The sequence below is a fragment of the Salmo trutta genome, chromosome 10, assembly GCF_901001165.1.
Source record: "Salmo trutta chromosome 10, fSalTru1.1, whole genome shotgun sequence".
Classification (NCBI taxonomy): Eukaryota; Metazoa; Chordata; class Actinopteri; order Salmoniformes; family Salmonidae; genus Salmo; species Salmo trutta.
In genome coordinates, this window is record NC_042966.1 from 11736691 (window position 1) to 11755937 (window position 19247).

General features: G+C 41.5%; 2 protein-coding genes across 4 annotated transcripts in view; one reads left to right on the forward strand and one right to left on the reverse strand.

Moving 5' to 3' along the window:
* Window positions 1-108: 108 nt before the first annotated feature.
* On the reverse strand, window positions 109-14600 carry LOC115201108 (mitogen-activated protein kinase 8). 3 transcript variants are annotated; one of them, XM_029764401.1, is made up of 12 exons: window positions 14362-14600; window positions 10083-10263; window positions 9537-9666; window positions 9160-9218; window positions 8496-8634; window positions 8225-8390; window positions 7581-7652; window positions 5620-5802; window positions 5061-5185; window positions 4414-4477; window positions 3709-3786; window positions 109-3378 (listed from the first exon to the last, which is right to left on the reverse strand). In XM_029764401.1, exons 2-12 carry the CDS (start codon window positions 10202-10204, stop codon window positions 3230-3232), a joined length of 1287 nt encoding a protein of 428 aa, XP_029620261.1. In that variant the 5' UTR covers window positions 10205-10263; window positions 14362-14600; the 3' UTR covers window positions 109-3229. The 3 variants fall into 3 exon arrangements, with proteins under 3 accessions (XP_029620261.1, XP_029620260.1, XP_029620262.1); XM_029764400.1 differs by lacking the exon at window positions 7581-7652 and adding an exon at window positions 6723-6794 and having other exon boundaries at window positions 14362-14593; XM_029764402.1 differs by lacking the exon at window positions 7581-7652 and adding an exon at window positions 6723-6794 and having other exon boundaries at window positions 109-3383; window positions 14362-14590.
* Window positions 14601-16314: 1714 nt separating this feature from the next.
* Window positions 16315-19247, forward strand: part of frmpd2 (FERM and PDZ domain containing 2) — a 42038-nt gene continuing 39105 nt past the window's right edge. Inside the window, exon 1 of the mRNA XM_029764404.1 lies at window positions 16315-16670. The gene's annotated coding sequence lies outside the window, so the exon portion shown is untranslated. The remainder of the gene's footprint in view (window positions 16671-19247) is intronic.

The window sequence follows — 19247 nt, forward strand, 5'->3', positions numbered from 1 at the left end:
GCTTGTGTTCAGTTCATCTTACACTTAGCACTTGGTGTGTACTCATTATACCACCAAATTATACAAAATCTCAAGATCATGTACAAAAACAACCGACAAATGCATGACTCAAATTGTGTTTCTTTTATTTGCAGTACATATTTTAATTTTTTTTTGGGGGGGGTATCATCAGATCCCAATGCATTTATTCGAGTAGTGCACTGTTCATTGGCTGTGGTCCAAGATGCACAGAGCCAAGAATTCTTAACTACTTGCATGGCTGGCTTCACTAGCAAACATAACAAACCAGCACCATATATATGACTTTGTTTTTAGGCATTACTTTTTTAACTTTTATTTATCTTTATTTGGCCCTACCGATCAAAATCTATTGGCCACGCATGATGTACTCCCTTCTCTCTGCTCCCTCCGGCCACAGATTGGACTGGTATAGGACCGATTACGTAACATCATGACTAGATTAAAGTCATACAGAATCATCCTAATTCATAAAAAAAGGAAAACATGGATTGACAGTACCAAACATTTCTCTACCTTCAGAAACATACAAACTAATATGGGCTAGACCCATCACTTAGTTTACTCCTAGCACATTTTGCGGAAGGTATTGCACATGAACTGTAAAAAAAAAAAAAAAAAAAAAGATTTTTTTTTTTTAAAGGAAATGTACATAAACAATTATCTTTACTTCTAAGTGAAGTATTCATAATGTACAAAACTAGAAGTTTCCTAACATTGACAGTACACTTTCAAATAAATAAATAACGGAATCTGTATTCACATGTCTTCAATAACTAATCATGTGGGCAACTAAGTATCCAAGAACTTATTGAAATTTAGTGAGGTAGTTCATCAAAGCTTACTTAAAATCATGATGATACTTTTTTTTTTCAAGAGATGTGATACAAAAATCAAAAGAAAGTCTACAAATTCCAAATGTATCCCCAATAATGCCGGGTTAACAAAATTAAGACCACTTAAAAATAACAAAATAAAAAAAATATCTTGTCTTGATTAATGGTGTTCTTGTGTTATAACACAGCTTCTATAATAGTGGATAGATCTCATTGGCTGATATTCTGCTTCCCCTTCCACAACACGTCAAGTTGCCAAATAATCCATTAGGTTACATTTTACATTCTGAAATGACTCTATTTAGGACAGGAATTATTCAACACCACCACATAACATCTACACTGCCACAGGCATAGTTACCATTCAGCGCAAATACATTTGGTTTAATATAAAACCGAGGAAATTAGGCCAGAGAAATCTTCCCTCCTAAAATCATCAAGCACATTCTCATTATGCAAAGTAAAGCCGCAAACCACACACGCCTACCACTGATTGTTATATTTTTTAAAAATTCTAATAATTAAAAAGTATTTTACTTTGATGAAAGACCTACCTAAAACTGCCCCTTTCTGAAACTATTTCAAACGTATATTATGTGCTCAAATATTCTAAAGCATACATCATCCGCTTGACAGAACGTAGTCTCCAACTTCAGGGTCATACCGATGCCGTAGAAAAATATACAATGCATTTTTTTGATAACGGCCTCAAAATGTGATTGACTTATTTGTGGAAACTACTATAGTCCTTATCAGAAACCATTAAATAACCTACAGTATACACACCGTGACGACTACTCCTCTTCCTAGATACTCAGGAATGAACGATTGACAAACTACAGGCACTTTTCCCTTTTAAAAGCAAAATAATAAAAAAGAAAGATACACTGGAGGGACACTATTATTGCATACGGTTCAGAATCATTGATTAACTTGGATTTCGTGGTGGTTCAGTAATTATTTTGTGAAGTACTGTACTAAGCTTAGTGTGAAATAGATTTAGTGCACACATGCATACACCTTCTGCAAAGGGCCTAGCCAATACCTTCTCTGAGATCCAGCTTATTACACTCATCATTTTCCCAATTAGACATTTTCAATATACAGCACGTTGGCAACCATAAAAACAAAATCATTAAGGTATATTTATATTACATTAATAAAATTAGATCCGATTTTTTTGTATATAGTTTGTTTCTGCTTTTGCAGCCTGCAAAATCTCCATCCCTCCAAAGACAAATCAACATCACCACATACACAAGCCCTCTCTACGTCCATGTTCGGACTGAACCGAAGCGCAGTCTTCATAGGACTCCTCACAAGTCACGTGTTCTAACTAGTCACATCCCATTTCTCACAAAGCTTCTCAGCATACACCTGTACAGTAGTGCCACTGCCATATTTCTCTGTCCTATTGTTTAACATAACCCCACTGTCAAAGCAAAAGCCACGTGGAGAAAAGAACCACTGGAGAATAACTGACCAGAGCAGAGGAAGAAGTGCCTTCAGCTCTCTGATAAAATTAAAATTAAAACATTAAACCATCTTAAAATTATCAACATCTTCTGAGTTGTTTCCTTTCTGGACCTATCTGCATCCTTTTGATCATATACTGGAATACCCATAAAATATGAAAAGAAAATTCAGGCAAACTTTTTACTGAAAACAATACACAACATTTCTTCTCTTACCAAAAGGAAAAATGGTTCGGGAATCAAACAGCATTTTGAGATATTTTAAGACTAAACTAACAAAGAACAAAGAGAAAAAAAAGAAAGCCGTTTCATTAACTTGGATTTTTTTACAAGGAAGTAGACTTACAAGAGAAAAACAGTTCTAAAGTTTCTCGAAATTCAATCCAATGGATATATGCATTAAAACACAAAATCCCATATGAAAGAGAGAAAATAGGCAAAGTAATATTACTATTCTGAAGGGGAGTACTACAATTACACATCAATGAAATGATAGTTGAAATGGCTTACTGCAAACTCAAATTGGAAAAAATATATTTACCATAAAATCTGTACAAACTCATTCAACATCAATATGGCCAGTTGAAATAGCAGTATCTTGAAATAAAAGTTGATGAAACTAAAAACAACAAAAAAAGCTTTGATAAAGCTTTTACAGATGTTCTCAAATTCTCACCAGCGGTCGAAACCACAGCGTAGTGAAATCATTCTCAGGTTAAAAAAATATTGATATGCCACAATAAATTACAGCCTGGACTCAAAAAGAAAATAACTCAAATAACTCTGTAGCAGTAGTTTTCGGGGGAAAATTATGACAAAAAAGGTGAAACTGGCCTAAACTCTACACCATTGAAGACAAGCGGAGGGACCGGTGGGACAGGGCCCAGGGCAGGGTGATAGTCATCTGCAGCAGCCCAGTGGGTCCGTGTTAGAGGCTGTCTCCAGGCTGCTGTCCGTGTCGGAAGCCAGGGTGGGGTTGGTGGACACATCGTTGACGGACGAGGACGATACAGAAGGGTACTGCTGGGAGCTGCTGCTCACTGCTGCACCTGTGCTACATGTATGGAGAAACATAGAAGGGGCATCAAGTCAGACTTGAACCACAAATGATTTCTGGTTATGCTATGACATTTCAGCAGAGAGAAAAAGAGGAACGTTTCTTAAAGAAATGAACATGGTCCTTCAAGTCGGATCTGGAGCAGAAGCCGATTATGGGCAGAGAGACAGTGCCCGTCTCAATTTGTTCCTCCCACAGTGCTCTAGGACGAGGAGTTTTTCCTGACCACGGGACCTGACCAGGAGAAACGCTGGGCCATAGTTATAAGCTATAATCAGAACGGGAGTGCTCATTCCCCAGAGAGACAACGCTCTAAACTAACCTAAAGACGCTGGCTGTCCCCGGATCACTCCGTTCTTCGTTCTCTCCTCCCAGTCCTGGACCTCCATGTATATCAAATCTGTGATGGAACACAACATTTGGTAAAGAGAGCAAGTACAGTTGCAACTTCCGATAACTTCACCAAAACTCAGGTTTTCCAGAATTCCGGATTGGAAGATTTCTGGAATCAGGAGGGAATAAGGAAGAAATCTGGGAATCCTACAACCGGGATTTTGGAAAATCTAGGAATTTTGGGAAAGTTGGGGAATTTTGCAACCTTAGACAAGAGACATAAACCTAAGAAGAGCATGACAGACCGCAACACAGCAAGCATGACGTGACACGGAGTCGACACTTGAGAATAGAGTCAATAAACAGGGCTCTGTTAAACGGGTCTCTGTCAAAAATCATCAGACCAGGTTTAGATTAGACAGAGGCAGGCAAAGGGTACACCACACACTTTAGACTTGAGACAGGGATTTGTTAGGACAAACAGACACACACGCAAAGGGGAAAACCTGCATAACACTCAAATATTAATATTAAATGTCCCACACATATATCGTGAGATGTAGATTCTTAGTAGAGTAATGTGCGATTGTAACGTAACATAGTGCAAACATTTAAAAGTGCTCAGTGTATGCAAGTGCTCAGTGTATGCATCAAAGCATGGGTAAGCAAAATGGCGTCGCTTTCTCTACTGTACCTTTCCACTCCTCCACTGTGTGTTCCCTCTCATCCAGCTGCTTGTCAGTGATCAACGGTGGGGGCTGCAACAGGAACAGGACAGAGCATACTGTAAGTGGGGTGACACGGGGACTGATGACCTTCTCTTCACTTGGCTGAGTCACATTCAAATGTGTGCAAGGCGCTGCTGCACTGCTGCCAAATCTACACATCTCAAGGCCGATTTTTGTCCGTTTTGAGGACTGGTGAGTGACTGAGGGGAGTGCAACATCTCATTCTTCACCCGCACACTGCACGTTAGCCGAGGTGGAGATTTCGTGACTTGAGGGAAAAACAGGTTGACACATCCAAGTGCAATCTCTGTGATGACAACCGGCCTGTCAATGGAAGTCAAATCCAGAGCACCTGCTTTCAGCGATGGCCTGATAAACAGTCAGAGACGTTTATCATCTGATGTGGCCTAAGCCTTTGGCAGGCAGGCAAACTCACAGGGCTTTCATGGTCCCTCTTACTGTGAACCACAACTAAATGTGTTTTTTAGGAGCGCGCACACACATTAAGACACACACAGAGTAGACCTGAAGAGTCATGTTATTATCTAACATAAGAGTAGACGACACAAGAACCACCCCTACACGCCCACATAATGAGCAAGTAAGTGCTTACCGCCTCCACTTCAGTTGGATCATACCACACGTTGATGTAGGGGTGCTGGAGAGCCTCGCTCACAGAGATCCGTTTGGATGCATCTATTACCAGCATCTTTGATAATAGGTCTCTGGCTTGACTTGCTGCGAGGCAATTAAGAGAAATTAATGGCATGGGCAAAGTCGACTCGGCTGACATTCACTATGCTGATAAATTAGTGTAGTGTGCCAGAATAGAGTCCCTTAGTCAAACATGATCAGAATCAAAGCAGAGTAAGGCTTCAAACCACTACATAAAAGACTGCATTAATCATCATCTAACTTGACTACTTTCTGTGGAATTAACAAGTGATCACATAAGTAAGTTGGACTCTATTAGTTAGCATATATCAGAGAACGTGTTAGGCACGTAATGTACTTATATTCAGCAAATAAATGTCTATAGATTTAGAATATTTTAGTCATACAAACATGTAGGAGACATTTTGCATCTCACAACAGGCACCTCACAATGACACACAATTCTGCAGTTTTCATGCTTTGGGTGTCCCACAGGGGGGGGTGCTCTCCCCGCTTACCTTTCAGTTTGTTGTGCTCCGAGTCGGCTGGGAAGAGGACGTCAGGGAAGAGCTTCTCAAAGGTGAACCCGGCGTAGCGGGGTCTGTTCTCCACATAGGTCCTTACCGACTGGTTGAGCTTCATCAGGAACTCCTGACTGGGAGTCCCCAACTGCTCGATCACCTTGTTCCACTGATCAATATCTGACGTTCCAACATGTAAGAAAAACGCTGCACAGGGCTTTTCAGGGGCTTTTCACAAGGGGGACGATTGACAAAGTTTTGGGTTTGTAGTTAGTATAAAGAAATCGGTTGTCGTGGAGAATTATGGACACTGAACACATGAAGGCTATTTTCTTTCACTGTTGCCTTTGTTGAGCAACTGTGATTGAGTAATCAAGGGAAAGCTGTTTGATCGTCTCTTCTCCCATGAGACAGGCACACAAAACACTGAAAACAGAACCGAAAGTCTCGTTGTGAGACTGTATAATGAGGTGAAGTGATCAGAACAGTTTTCCCTTCAGTTGAAACAGCCTCCGACAGGTACAAACCATAGACATCGCATCATGGTATCGGTCCCATTATGGAGTCTGTGAGAGTACGGGCAGCGCCATTGAGGCCATCTCAATTTTGAAGTAGTGAATTTTCTTCTTCTACTAGTTGTATGAGTTGGCAAACAAACTGAAAGGGTGCATACTGCCACCTAGAGTGAGGTATTTGAATAAGCCAAGGTTGGTGATTTACTTCCATCTGAAGTTATAGAATGTTTCCTCACAAGTGTAATTAATTGGCTGATCCCTGGTGACCTGGATGGCATTATGTGATCCTTCCTTAACCCATAGGAAGTCCCACACAGTTGACTACTTCAAAATGGTGGAAGTCCTCAATGGCGCTACTATACTAAAACGGGCTTTTGAGCACTAGAGTCCTCGATCTATCTCTATGGTACAAACCCATTCACAAATACCCAATGGAAACTAATTTGTATGCAGTAGGACGGTCTCAGCACCACAACACACACACATTTTCACACACACATAACAAACAAATTTGCACACACATACATACAAACTCACACACACACACACACAATGGAGGGACGATGAGGGTCCAGGGAAGGATACGATCTGTGCCTGGGAACAACACACTACCTCGGACCATTTCTGCCATGATGCAGCCAATAGACCAGACATCAACTGAAAAATGAAATGACAATAAAATTAGCATGCAGAACTCAAAGCAATAAAAAAAAAGGAAAAATAAACAAAACAAGGAACGAATAACGATGCAGACAAGGTGACGTGTGTGAATGCAAACAAAGAAAATGAGCGCATGCAAACTCTCACGTCAAACCGCTGTCAGTGTCCGACTAAGCAGCGCATCATGATACGCCGTGGGTTTTCTGGTTCACTCTCTGGCATATTATTAACCAAAGTGGAAGAGGGCCAGAGAACTGCCTACATGCCACCCTCAAGACTCTCAGTGGGGTAAATGAATACCATCAATTTAATAGACAAAAGCCAATTTGAGATAATTGATAAAAGCACTACCAGTCCACCATACACAGCACATAAGATATTCTGTGTTAGGACAGTGTCCATTTCATATTTTCGGCCCAAACGGCTGTTTATCTTTGAAGAAGACCGTCAAACAATAATATGAGATAAGAGGGTATCTTTTGCAATTGCATTTCTTGGTACAAATTAAAAGAGCAAACCATTCTATTTCAGGTGCTTGATGTGTGAGTCAGAGGTGCTTCAAGCTACAGTGATGGGTGCTCGGGGGGATAGAGTGAAGGTGTGGGGGGTAGAAGTGGGTGAGGAAGTGTCAGGCATATCAGAAGAGAGGTGGAATTTCGACAGTTGCTCTTTGACATGATCTCTGCGATCCATTGTAATGAGCAAGGCTTCAAAAAGAAACTCGGCAACGTTTTTTTTTTCTTCAAATGCTGAACTGAACTACTGCAAGCAGCACAAGGATACAATCCCTTCCTGGAAAAAGGATTTTGTGGCGAACCATTTCTGCCATAATGCATCCCACAGCCCATATATCCACTAGATATGTGTAGCATAGAAAGAAGGAGAAGAAAATAAGCAAAGCAACAAGTCAGCAGGAAAGTTTGGGACATTTTTGGTCAAGAGTACAGGGATGCCCATATTTCCAAGCAGTTGAAGTTGAAGTTAAATAAACTTTTACCCCGTATTTGAGCACTGAATTTCATCGCACAACAAACCGAGTCCAATGATTCGGAGATATCAAGCCCCATCACATCTGCACATAAGACATTCTTGCAGAAAATGTTAATTGTTAAAGGCATGCGCACTAAAGTGAACGAGTGGATCCACACGTGACTGGATTCCCACTGACATCTAGTCCGGCTGCACCGTCTCCGGGCGGCCTCTTAGAAAACACAAGCGCTACATCTGCTGTGTACTGGCTCTCTACACAGGAGGAAAGGAACCCACAATGCATAGCCAGGCATGCCACCGTCACCTCCGACTGTGACACTGACACGGGAGGGTGGTGTGGCTGTGAGGGTGGGTGGGTGTTAGGACATTGTGGGCGGAGCATGCGACAGGCAGCGTTCCGCAGCACGCGCAGCTCTGACGATCGGTCACTCACTCACCGTTGGCCTGGTAACCCATGCCCAAGATTACTTCAGGGGCGCGGTAGTAGCGGGTCACCACATACGGGGTCATCAGGAGGCCTGTGGCCGCTGTCCTGGCCAATCCGAAGTCCAGGATCTTCAGTGTGCAGTCCGACTTTACCACAATGTTGCTGGGTTTCAGATCCTGAGGGTGGGGTCAGGAGAGGACATGGTTTAGAGATATGGGATGGGTGGATAACTCTCTAGAAATGTCAGGCTAGGCAAGTCGTGTGCGTGTTTGTGCGTCTACCCTGTGTATGATGCCCGCGGCGTGAAGGTGCTTGATGCCACACAGCATCTGGTAGAGCAGATAGGACAGCCGCTCGTGATCCAGCTCCATCTGGATCACCTGGCACAGGTTGGCATCCATCAGCTCCATCACAATATAACTGGGGATGGATACAGAGGGGAGGGAAGGAAGGGTGGGTGAGATGACACGTACACACTCATAAACAAATGCATACACAGGCAAACACACGCCGATACACCCAAGCACATGCAAGAATGCACACCGATTACGTCTCTCTCTCTCTCACACAGACACACACACACACACACACACACACACACACACACACACACACACACACACACACACACGCTGCCTCCTCCATCATAGCAAAACTGTCCGTATACCCTCCGGCTATGATTTGTTCACTTTTATTTTTAGCTCCAATCAGGCAGACAGAGATTCTCACAGTTCCACCCTCCGCTCGGAGAATGAAATCACATTTCGTCCCATGCACCGCGACATACTAACCCATCCGTTATCCCACAATGGACCCCGACCCCAACTACCATACACTGCACAAAACAATTGTTGTATATACTTCCTGCCACTTCAGCACTACAGCCTACCAGGGAACACTGAGCATATATTATATAAAACCAAGAGCAACGACAACGTTACTTACACATCTTGGAACTCTTCCAGTGTCTTCTGTGGCGTGAATACATTTAACAAGCCAATAATCTGTGGGGTTACAAAACACATCAGTGCATCATGGGTATTTGAGCAGCATATGGAAGGACACCGCATTCGGTGGTGACAACACACTGCATAAGGGTGCACTAAAACAGCAGGATAAAACGGATAACGCTACAGAAAATAGGCAATTGAACATTTGAAAAAAAATGTGAACGTCAAGAGCTCGCGTAAAAGCTACAAGAGGATAGCAGCATTCTGGAATGATCTCTGTCGTGAAAACGAGAGACATTTTTACAACTCCCTTTCCCACTTGCACTCCCCCTTTTCGCTATCGCAGGTTCAGAGAGAGGGAAAATAGCTTACGTTCTTATGGTTGACACATTTCATGAGCACCAGTTCTCTGTAAGCTCTTTTGGCATGGGTCTGGTTCTGGAAAGGTCGGCTGAGTTTTTTAATTGCAACATTGCGTTCAAGGTTGTGGTCATACGCTGAGCTGGGAAACACAAAATATAACAGGTTTGTCCATACGGCATGACGCAATCTGAAGAAGGCAAGCATGGCCAAACATCAATGTCTTTAATCTTTTAATAAAATATGTTTTTGTTTTTTTTAAACTAGGAGTCATGTGAGTTGTTCACACTTTCCCATATCCTAGGTCAATATCAATAACAGGGTTCAAGTGATTGAAGTCTAATACTGGACCAATGGCATACAAACAACCTGCAACAGCTAATAACATATCATATTAACTTCCAATGCCATTTTTTTTTCAAAAAGCTATCAAATGGTTATGTTAGATAATGATATTTTCCAACGTAACACACGCAGTTCTAACATTGCCACTTGATAATGAGTACTGGGCTACAGCGCATCTCTTTTCCTGTCTAATTCACAGGTCCGTCTACTCACCAGACAATCCCCTGTGCTCCGGAGCCTATGGGTCTTAAATTCTGGTAGCGCTTCAAAACCGTAAAAGTGGAATCACCGACATCTAAACTGTAAAACTCCTTTTCACGCTTATTCCGATTCATGATGAAATCTGGACAAAGTGTGTATTTTGGGCATCCAAGTGGAACTTCTGTCTCAAGACCTAAGAAAGAGGGAGAAGACAGCAGGAAGATTTTTTTTAAAGTACTAGCATTTCATCAGCTTATTACCTGGACATTCCAAGCCATAGTTTTTTTTGATTGCTTGACATAGGCAGCATTGAGAATTTGATTGACATATCACTCCAGTATTAATGCTAAATTGTAATTATTTTCACCTCTAGGGCCTATTTATTACCTACCTCCCTACTCCTCAACATTTGCACCCACTGTACGTAGATTTTTCTATTTTTCTTTTCTTTTGTGTTATTGACTGTACGTTTCTTTATATGTAACTCTGTTTTGTTGTTTTTGTCGCACTGCTTTGCTTTAACTTGACCAGGTCGGAGTTGTAAATGAGAACTTGTTCTCAACTGGCCTACCTGGTTAAATAAAGGTGAAATAAATAAAAATCTACACACAATACCCCATAATGACAAAGCGAAAATAGGTTTTTAGAAATGTTTGCAAATGTATAAAAAATACATTTAAAAAAATACCTTATTTACATAATTATTCAGACCCTTTGCTATGAGACTCGATAATTGAGCTCAGGTGCAACCCGTTTCCATTGATCATTCTTGAGATGTTTACACAACTTGATTGGAGTCCACCTGTGGTAAATTCAATTGATTGGACATGATTTGGAAAGGCACACACCTGACTATATAAATGTAACACAGTTGACAGTGCATGTCAGAGCAAAAACTAAGCCATGAGGTCGAAGGAATTGTCAGTAGAGCTCCCAGACAGGATTCTGTCGAGGCACAGATCTGGGAAAGGGTACCAAAAATGTTTTGCAGCAATGAAGGTCCCCAAGAACACAATGGCCTCCATCAATCTTAAATTGAAGACGTTTGGAACAACCAAGACTCTTCCTAGAGCTGGCCGCCTGGCCAAACTGAGCAATCGGGGGAGAAAGGCCTTGGTCAGGGAGGTGACCAAGAACCAGATGGTCACTCTGACAGAGCTCCAGAGTTCCTCTGTGAAGATGGGAGAACCTTCCAGAAGGACAACCATCTCTGCAGCAATCCACCAATCAGGCCTTTATGGTAGAGTGGCCAGACGGAAGCCACTCCTCAGTAAAAGACACATGACAGCCCGTTTGGAGTTTGCCAAAAGGCACCTAAAGACTCTCAGACCATGAGAATCAATATTCTCTGTCTGATTTAAACCAAGATTGAACTCTTTGGCCTGAATGCCAAGCATCACGTCTGGAGGAAACCTGGCACCATCCCTACGGTGAATCATGGTGGTGGCAGCATCATGCTGTGGGGGTGTTTTTCAGCGGCAGGGACTGGGAGACTAGTCAGGGTCGAGGCAAAGATGAACGGAGCAAAGTACATGATGAAAACCTACCTCCAGAGCGCTCAGGTCCTCAGACTGGGGTGAAGGTTCACCATCCATCAGGATAATGACACTAAGCACACAGCCAAGACAACGCAGGAGTGACTTTGGGAAAAGTCTCTGAATGTCCTTGAGTGTCCCAGCCAGAGCAGACTTGAACCCGATTGAACATCTCTGGAGAGACCTGAAAATAGCTGTGCAACAACGCTCCCCATCCAACCTGACAGAGCTTGAGAGGATCTGTAGAGTAGAATGGGAGAAACTCCCCAAATACAGGTGTGCCAAGCTTGTAGTGTCATTCCCAAGAAGAATCAATTCTGTAATCGCTGCTAAAGGTGCTTCAACAAAGTACTGAGTAAAGGGTCTGAATACTTATGTAAATGTAATATTACATTTTTTTTATATATAAATTAGCAAAAAATATTTTTTTAAACAGTTTTTGCTTTATCATTATGGGTTAATGTGTGTAAATTGATGAGGGAAAAAAACATTTAATCAACTTTAGAATAAGGATTTAACTTAACAAAATTTGAAAAAAGTCAAGGGGTCTGAATACTGTTCGAAGGCACTGTACATCATTTCTCTACAGCTTTATAAAGGCCTTTCCTGAGGTTTGTGTAAGTTCTTTGCTAGCATTTAAATATAGTAGCTTAAAAACAAACACTTCAGTTGCTTGCTTGGCTGAGATATGGGGCGGCGCTAGGAAAGTTTCTCACAAGCCAATAGAGAAATCTGACAGCTATCACATCGAGAGTAACTAGCACCACTGTCTGATGCCCATTTGAGCCTGCAGAAAATGTTTATTTAAGACTCATTGCTCAGGCAAATAGAAGGAATGAGTGAGGCAGAGAGAGAGAGAGAGAGAGAGAAAAAAGAGAGGAAGGGAGCGCTGGATTTGATATGGAGTTAGAAGACAAAATCATTACTTAAATGTAGGCCCATTTCCACTGGCTGATGGCCGCACAGGCGACAGACCATGACTTGACCTCCATACGCCTACACAGCCACCTTCCCCCTCCTCTTCACACGAAGGGGCATTCAGTGTGTGTGTGGGGGGGGGGGGGGGGGGGGGGGGGTATTTCATCCCGGATGAAAGGCATGTCAACGGCCTGAAGCCATGCTATGAGATGGAGGGACTAAAAAAAAAAGGTTTGGAGGAGCTTGAACAAAATGCTTTACCGACACAAAAGGGAAGTGAAATCGCTCCATGCAATTGTGCACTCTGGAGCAGAATGAATGGCGGTGCAAACAACTGAATGACCATGCCTATACAGAGGGACTGAATTGAATGATGTGCGTGTCATTGTATTAAAACAACATAAATGACACTATTTTTATTCATATTATCAATGGAAATGTGAGCATTTGCATCCTAATTCGTTTGTGAAAAGCTAACAGACAGGATAAAAACACTAACACATACTGTATGCAACAAGGTTTAATTAAAAGCAGGGGCCATGGAGCAGTAGAAGGTGTAACAATGAAATTTGGTCTTTAGATGTGGCACTCGGATAGATGAGTGGTACTTCAAATCACAGAGACTCAAAGAGAAGCTGAGTGAATATGCGATAAGATGGAAACGGAGATGGAAACGGAGAATCGCTCTAAATCACAAGTCCGTGGTCTGGGGCATTTCAGTAAAACGGGGGCCATTTCATTCACAGCAATAACTGAAGTGCATAACAATCCATGTGTCTCGGTCATGCCATAATGCCCAGCTGGCGTCTACATCTAACCTAAATGAATAGGACTTCTCACATTATCTGTGGTTTTCACCAGCCTACTCTTCCAGCTAATGAAGACACTGAAGCCCATCACCACTGACTGCAAGAACGAGCAACATCAGAATTAGAAGCAATTTGTCAAATACCCCCTGGCTGCATGTGTTATGGAAGTCATTCTTCTATGACACACCTTAGGCTGGAATGGCCAACGAAGGTGTCCAACATCTTTCAAATCAAAATGCGACCGTAAATCTTTACCCAAGTGTTGTTAATCGAACGGATAGACAGTCAAAAGGAAGATATGATTTAACCATATTTACCATCATTATAATTATATTATTAATAGCGTTCTTATTATCGATAGACGGATATGTCGATGTGACAGCTGCCTGAACATAACACCGTCGATTAAATTATTCGGCAATGTTTTAGGTATAGTGGATGAAATGTATTCGATCCAGATATGCTGACGACACCATCCATCAAAAGTGTTACATTTTAACACAAGCTGCTGCTATACCTCTCACTTGTTAAATAGACATCGACTTGACGCACTAGCAGAATAGGTAAGCCTGCGAACACAAGTTTATGCTACTCAATTGGTGGTAGGCAAATTGTCAATTACCCATTTCTTTGCCGAACGGTGGACATGTGTTTCATATTTGAGAAATGTAGCATGTCAAACGTGACCAAGTCATTTATGTTGTCAGTGTCTGCCGCGACGATAGGTAGTTGTTACAATGTAACACAGCAGGTAGTTACAGTCTTGTTACAATGTAGCGTGTTTTATAGCGTCTCGTGTGCGTTTCAATTCATCACGCATTGAGAACTATCCAATAGCCAGATTTTTTTAAGGCGGTGCAAGTATTTAGAATTGCAATAGGCCTATAGGCCGAAACTCGACAATATGTTCCAGTAAGCTGGTCGCAGCTATTTATTGTAATTTCTGTGTTCCTTGCGACCCATCAGTGACAATACCCTCCCCCACTGCTAACAATAACATATCTTATAAAGGTTTCCTATGGAACTCACCTCACTCCAAATGAACGCGTTAGTAATTCCAAAACGGTCAAACCGCGGTTTCTGGTCTTCCGTTTAAATATGCAGCAGAATGTTTGAATATCTTATAACGTTTTCTCGTTAGTAAGACAACCTCTGAGTCCACTGCGTTTCCTTCCACTGGCAGGCCTGGATCTGCAAAATACATGTGTACTACGTAACCTAATCTTTGCGCTTCCGTGACACAAACAGTTTCTGCTATTTCATACCGATGTCGTCGAAACCTTGCGATGTTTTCCGGTTGCGGATGAGAACTGGGTGACATTCAAGAGCGCAACGCCCTGCAGTGTTGTATAGCCTACCTCCCGCGGGTATTCTCTGACTGTAGTGCATGCAACATTATGCATGACAAATTAGAGGAATTTAGGCATTCTACTCCTCATCTCGCCATAATAATCACACGCACTGAGAGGGAGGGAGAGAGAGAGAGAGAGAGAAAGAGAGAGAGAGAGAGATAGAGATTGAGGGATGTTTCCCAAGTCAATAAAGCACTTGAATTGAGAGAGTGAGAGAGGGGAGAGAGAGAGAGACAGAGTGTGTGTGAGAGAGAGATAGAGATAGCGAGAGAGATATGTTTCCCATGCCAATAAAGCCCTTGAATTGAGGGAGAAACCTTCCATAACAAAGCCATCACCTACAGAGTATTAACCTGGAGAAGCAAGCTGCTCCTGGGGTTCTGTTCACAAACACAAACAGACCCCACAGAGCCCCAGGACAGCAACACAATAAGGCCCAACCAAATCATAAGATAACAAAAAGATAATTGCTTGATATATTTGAAAGAATTTACAAAAAAACTGTGCAAACTAGAATGCTATTTGGCCATAAACAGAGAGTACACAGTGGCAGAATATCTGACCACCGTGACTGACAAAATTAAGGACATCTTTGTCTATGTACAGACTCAGTGAGCATAGCCTTGCTATTGAGAAAAGCCGCCGAAGGCAGACCTGGCTCTCAAGAGAAGACAGGCTATGTGCACACTGCCCACAAAATGAGGTGGAAAATTAGCTGCACTTCCTAACATCCTGCCAAATGTATGACCATATAATAGACACATATTTCCCTCAGATTACACAGATCCACAAAGAATTCGAGAACAAATCCAATGTTGATAAAGTCCCATATCTATTGGGTGAAATACAACAGTGTGCAATCACAGCAGCAAGATGTGTGACTTGTTGCCACAAGAAAAGGGGAACCAGTGAAGAACAAACACCATTGTAAATACAACCTATATTTATGTTTATTTATTTTAACTATTTGCACATCATATAGACATAATATGACATTTGAAATGTCTATTATTTTGGAACTTTTGTAAGTGTAATGTTTACTGTAAGTTTTGTATTGTTTATTTCACTTTTGTTTATTATCTATTTTACTTGCTTTGGCAATGTCAACATATGTTTCTCATGCCAATAAAGCCCCTTAAATTGAAATTGAGAGAGAGACAGAGAGACAGAAAGAGAAAGTGTGTGTGAGAGAAAGAAAGAGAGAAAAACAGAGAGCGAGAGAGAAAGAAATAGAGAGAAGAAAGAGAGGGCGAGTTGGCGTCTTTAGCCAAACAACAATCACGCGTGATTTTTGAAGTTCTCATTTAAAAAAAAAAGATATAGGCCTATTTTTAACATACTTTGGGTTAGTAGAACTAAGCTGAACATTCTTGTCTCACCTTTCACCTCACTGTTCAACTGACAGATTGGGCGCGTTCCTCTGCCCAGGCGTTGCTGACTCCTGCCAGATTTTACAACGCCTATAAAGGTATTTATCAGGTAAGGTATCAGCTAACCACGTCATATGTTATAGCAATCTGTCAGTCGATTACACAGTTGATGACGTCGCACGCCACCATTGGTTGATGCATGCAAGGTCTGGGCAAGGGAGCGCGACCATTAGCTACAGTGTCCGCTGCTCAGAGTACTTGGCCACACCAATTGGTTGCGCACTGCCTCGCCACTTGTCACACTGCTCCTGCGTAATCCAATTGAGTTCTTATAGCTGGAGTCTAAAAATAGTCAAAATTAACAGAAACACAGTATGGACATGTAATTACGTGTGAGTACAGAATGTTATATGCGATGGAGAAATGTATTATTTCCGCGCTCTCGTGTGACGGAATTGTAGATGGATAGATGAAAAGTCGTCTGATAGGCTAGAACAATTTGCCGATGGAGAGCACAGCCACAGGTGGAATGCCATGTGACGCTTGAGGGGATTACATTCGAGCTGCAGGTATTCTGAAGAAATTAAGAGGGACCTCGGATATCGAATGAATTAAGGTAAAGTTGTGGGTTTAATTGGTTATAATTCCGCAAAAATATAGACCTACATCTATTCTACACAAATGTGGTATTCTATTAATGCGTAAAAGTTGCGTACCACGTCAATGAGTGAATGTCGATATGTCATTAGGATTTAATTGTGGGTTTAGCTTTCCGTTAGGTAGTTAACAGTTGAATTACAACAGTTTCTTGACAATAGCCTGGTAGGCATGATCTCAACCTAAAGATATGTTATCTTTAGGGAAGCGCTTATGTTACGGTGTCATTTTAGCCCATCAATTAAATTATTGGGCAATAGATTTTTATATTTTGTGTTTTAAATGCAATGACAACATAAATATAGCCAGTTATCATGCCTTTATGTCCAAATGGAGAAAAAAAAAATAATTCCAGTTTGTTTACAAATTAATAATTTATGTTGGATTCACGTTTCCACCTCAACCAAAATCTCAGTTAAATCAAATTAAACTTAAGTTTGATTTAGGCCTAATCCTATTCTTTAATTTAGATTTTTGGTTGAGATGGAGATGTGAATCCAACATATGACTGATTAATTTGAAAAATGAAAGCCAGACTAAATCAGTGGCACAGATGGAACTATCCAAGCGGAAGATAAATCTCCTTCTAATGTTGATATTTGGTTCCATTGATCACCAAGCAGAATTCAATATCACGTATACTTGTCGACCGGCTGGATTCGGGTCTTATATAGCAACATTTAAAATTGTGTTTTTTTACATTGGATAAAAGTAGAGGCTCAGAGCTAAAAATTGGTGTATCATACACTACAGTTGAGGTACAATGGGAAAGCAATTCTGCTTTGAAAGTTGATAAACTTGTAACCCACTTTTGAGAAAATGGCCCTTGAATGTTTTGGTACACCTACTGGAGAGCTCTTCTTTGTCTACACCCATTCAGCATTGTTCACACCCTCTTAAGCTTTATCCCCACCCATCTCTTTATTAAGGATTCAGATGTGAGGTCATGTACTAAACAACCAAAGATTTCAAGACTAAAGGCTGGTTTATACTAAGGGTGTGTTCGTAAATTCAATCTGGAGTGCCAGAGTGTGCTCAGAGTGCGCTCGTAAACTCAGAGCGTTGTCAGATTGTCCGTTCGCGCACACTGGACGCTCTGGCGGAGGAGTAGGGTTGATCCGAGTGTTCTGATCTAACAACAGCAGTCAAGCACCTAAGCTAGGGGAAAGGAGGATACCTAGTCAGTTGTCCAACTGAATGTATTCAACTGAAATGTATCTTCCGCATTTAACCAAACTCCTCTGAACCAGAGAGGTGCGGGGGGCTGCCATAATCGACATCCACGTCTTCGGCGTCCGGGGAACAGTGGGTTAACTGCCTTAGCTAACTGGCTAATGTTGGCCAGCTTGCTAGCTGTGGCGATTTTAGCATGTAAATCTTGATGGGGCAAAAAAAATAATAATAATGTGTGATACATGCCAGCAAAGCCACTACGCAACAACACTAAATAATTCATTTAATTGCACTGTAACGGTGACAAACGGTGCACACAAACTCATTCACTGTTCATTAAGCCTCATTTACTGCCTTTTAAAAAAACATAGCTGATATGGCTGACTTGCTTAAACAAATGTGGTTTCTACTAACAATTGAGATGTACAAACTATGGCATAAGGGGACAACAAGCAGATAAGAGGCAATCTGTAATTTCGATTAAGACATTAATGAGTGAGCAACGACGGACGTAGGCAATACAACTATTTGTTCAGCACTTTTGAAATGTACAGCGACAGAATTCAGAACGTGGGCCGTTCTTACAGTGTACTCCCTGTACAACAAGTCAGAACCGTAGGATGAATAAAAGGGGCATATAAACAAACAGACAATGAAAGTTCTTACAATATTCAATGATTACATTTCTCTACAACAGGTTATGGGCAAACAAGCACACACCGGCCACGAATGATGTGTTTACAATACTGCATTGGTGAAAATAGACCAAATTATTAGGAAGTAGATCTGATCTTTATCTAAGTCACAACAATAGACAAACACAGTCTGCTTAAACAAATAACACACAAACCATTATACATTTTCATGTCTTTATTGAACACAACGTGTAAACATTCACAGTGTAGGGTGAAAAAAGTATGTCAACCCTTGCATTTAATAACTGCTTGACCCTCCTTTGGCAGCAATAAACTCAACCAAACGTTTTCTGTAGTTGCGGAGCAGACCTGCACAACGGTCAGGAGGAATTTTGGACCATTCATCTTTACAAAACTGTTTCAGTTCAGCAATATTCTTAGGATGTCTGGTGTGAAACGCTCTCAAGGTCATGCCACATCATTTTAAATCAGGTTCAGGTCAGGACTCTGACTGGGCCACTCCAAAGGCGTATTTTCTTCTGTTGAAGCCATTCTGTTGTCGATTTACTTCTGTTTTGGGTCGTTATCCTGTTGCATCACCCAACTTCTGTTGAGCTTCAATTGGCGGACAGATAGCCTTACATTCTCCTGCAAAATGTCTTGATAAACTTTGGAATTCATTTTTCCGTCGATGATAGCAAGCTGTCCAGGCCCTGATGCAGCAAAGC

What these genes read in the sequence shown, in the direction of transcription:
- LOC115201108 (XM_029764401.1), bottom strand. Translation starts at nt 10,204, where the DNA reads ATGAATCGGAATAAGCGTGAAAAGGAGTTTTACAGTTTAGATGTCGGT. An exon ending in GGAGCACAGGGGATTGTCTG is followed by an intron (nt 9,667 to 10,082) that starts GTGAGTAGACGG and finishes TGTGTTTCCCAG; the next exon opens with CTCAGCGTATGACCACAACC. An exon ending in GGAGCACAACAAACTGAAAG is followed by an intron (nt 5,186 to 5,619) that starts GTAAGCGGGGAG and finishes ATTGCCTCGCAG; the next exon opens with CAAGTCAAGCCAGAGACCTA.